General features: G+C 36.4%; 1 protein-coding gene across 1 annotated transcript; it reads left to right on the top strand.

Moving 5' to 3' along the window:
• Window positions 1-32: 32 nt before the first annotated feature.
• Window positions 33-1,908, top strand: LOC107059406 (uncharacterized; the record flags this gene model as incomplete). Its single annotated transcript, XM_015305920.1, has 1 exon — window positions 33-1,908. A coding segment is annotated over exon 1 (1,876 nt), but the record flags the coding sequence as incomplete, so codon positions are not given.
• Between the last annotated feature and the right edge of the window lie 115 nt (window positions 1,909-2,023).

Below are 2,023 nucleotides of genomic sequence, written 5' to 3' on the forward strand. Positions count from 1 at the left end.
TTCATTATACTGCTTCACTCAATTTCAGTGAGATGGCAATTGAGACCGTAGTTGACAAATCTTCCTCTTCAGCTGAGAAAACCACTGATGTAGTCAATTCCAGTCATCCATACTACTTGACTCCATCAGATTCGCCTGGAAACAATCTCATCAACATCATTTTCGATGGTTCTAATTATGGAAATTGGAAAAGAGGAGTTTTAATTTCTCTGTCAGCTAAGAATAAGCTTTGCTTTGTTGATGACAAAGCAATTGTTCCACAAGAAGACTCACCTCTTTTTGACCACTGGAGAAGGTGCAATGACATGGTCATTGCTTGGTTGTTGAATTCTCTTAGCAAGGAGATCTCAGAGAGTGTTATCTATTGCCTGACTGCTGTTGATCTATGGAATGAGCTCCAAGAGAGGTATGGACAACCTGATGGAGCAAAACTTTTTCAGTTACAAAGAGATCTCAACAACATATCTCAAGGTACAAATGATGTTGCTAGTTACTTTAACAAACTAAAGAAGCTATGGGACCAAATGAAGGTTTTGAACACATTCATGACTTGTGGCTGTGATTGTAAGTGTGGTGCTAAAACACACAACCATAAAATGAATGAAGATATCAAATTGATGCAATTTTTAATGGGTTTGAATGAAATGTATTCAGGGTGTAGGGGGAATATTCTGATGATGAAACCCCTACCATCTACTAATCAAGCTTATTCCATGATCTTACATGAGGAATCTCAAAGAGAAGTGCATAATGGAAACATAGGATTTCCAGATTCTGTTGGCTTTAATGTAACAAGATGGAATGAACAGAGGAACAATCCACAATCCAGGGTGAATAATCAAGTTGTAGGAGCAGGTTACCAAAACAGTGGACAGAAGAATAACATGTTCTGTACCTACTGTAAGAAGACCAACCATGTAAGATTAAATTGTTATAAGTTGATTGGGTACCCTGCAGATTACAAGTTTACAAACAAGACAAAGAAGCCTCACAACAATGCTAAAGCTAATGCAGTTGGTACAGGAGAAAACAATTTCACTATTGCTTCTGAGGAAGGAATTATGCTCAATGAGCATTCTGGCAAAAATGTAGGATCAAGCACTATGTCAAATATTGTGAATTCTCAAGGTTTCACTAAGAATCAATGTGATAGACTGATACAGATATTTAAGTATGTCCAAAGTGGGGATTCCCAAGCATCAGGTTCTGAAAACCATTTTGCAAGCATGGCTGGTATTGCAACTGTTTTGAGTGCTTATTCTTCATGTTTCACTGTTTTTAATTCTAAACCATGGATCATTGATTCGTGGGCTTCTCAACACATGACTTATGACAAATCTTTGCTTCATGACATAAAATATCTTTCTAGACCAATTTCGGTTACTCTACCTAATTCCTATAAGGTTTCTGTCACATGCATAGGAATAGTTTCCCTCATTCCTAATTTAGAGCTACAGAATGTGCTCTATGTTCCTTCTTTTAAACACAATTTACTTTCTGTAAGCCAATTTGTTGATCAAACCGAGCTTGGTTTTCTTTTTACTAAACGTGGGTGTTTTCTACAGGACCTCAATCTCAACAGGAAACAGATTTTTGGTGAAGCTGCAGCTGGTCTATATGTACTGAAGGATTGCACATCAGATTCCAATCCCATTTCAATTGAGTCTTCTAGTTTTCAATCTTCTTTAATTTCTCCCAAACATCATGTTAAGTCCAAACATGTAGTATCTGATTTTGAGTCTTTTCATTCTAAATTAGTCAAGAATCCTGTCGTTTGTAATGATCAGAATATGAATGCAATGAATACTCTTTCTGATTCTCTTGACTCTAGAAAACTTTGGCATTATAGGTTGGGGCATTTACCTTACGCTTCTATGAGGCACATTAAAGATATATGTTATTCAGAAGGTGAGAAACATGATTTTCCTTGTGAAATTTGTCCAATGGCTAGACTCCACAAATTGCCATTTTCTAAAAGTCATATTACCACCAAAAACAGTTTTGAATTATTGCACATTGATAC

The sequence above is a fragment of the Solanum tuberosum genome, unplaced genomic scaffold, assembly GCF_000226075.1.
Source record: "Solanum tuberosum cultivar DM 1-3 516 R44 unplaced genomic scaffold, SolTub_3.0 contig00502, whole genome shotgun sequence".
Classification (NCBI taxonomy): Eukaryota; Viridiplantae; Streptophyta; class Magnoliopsida; order Solanales; family Solanaceae; genus Solanum; species Solanum tuberosum.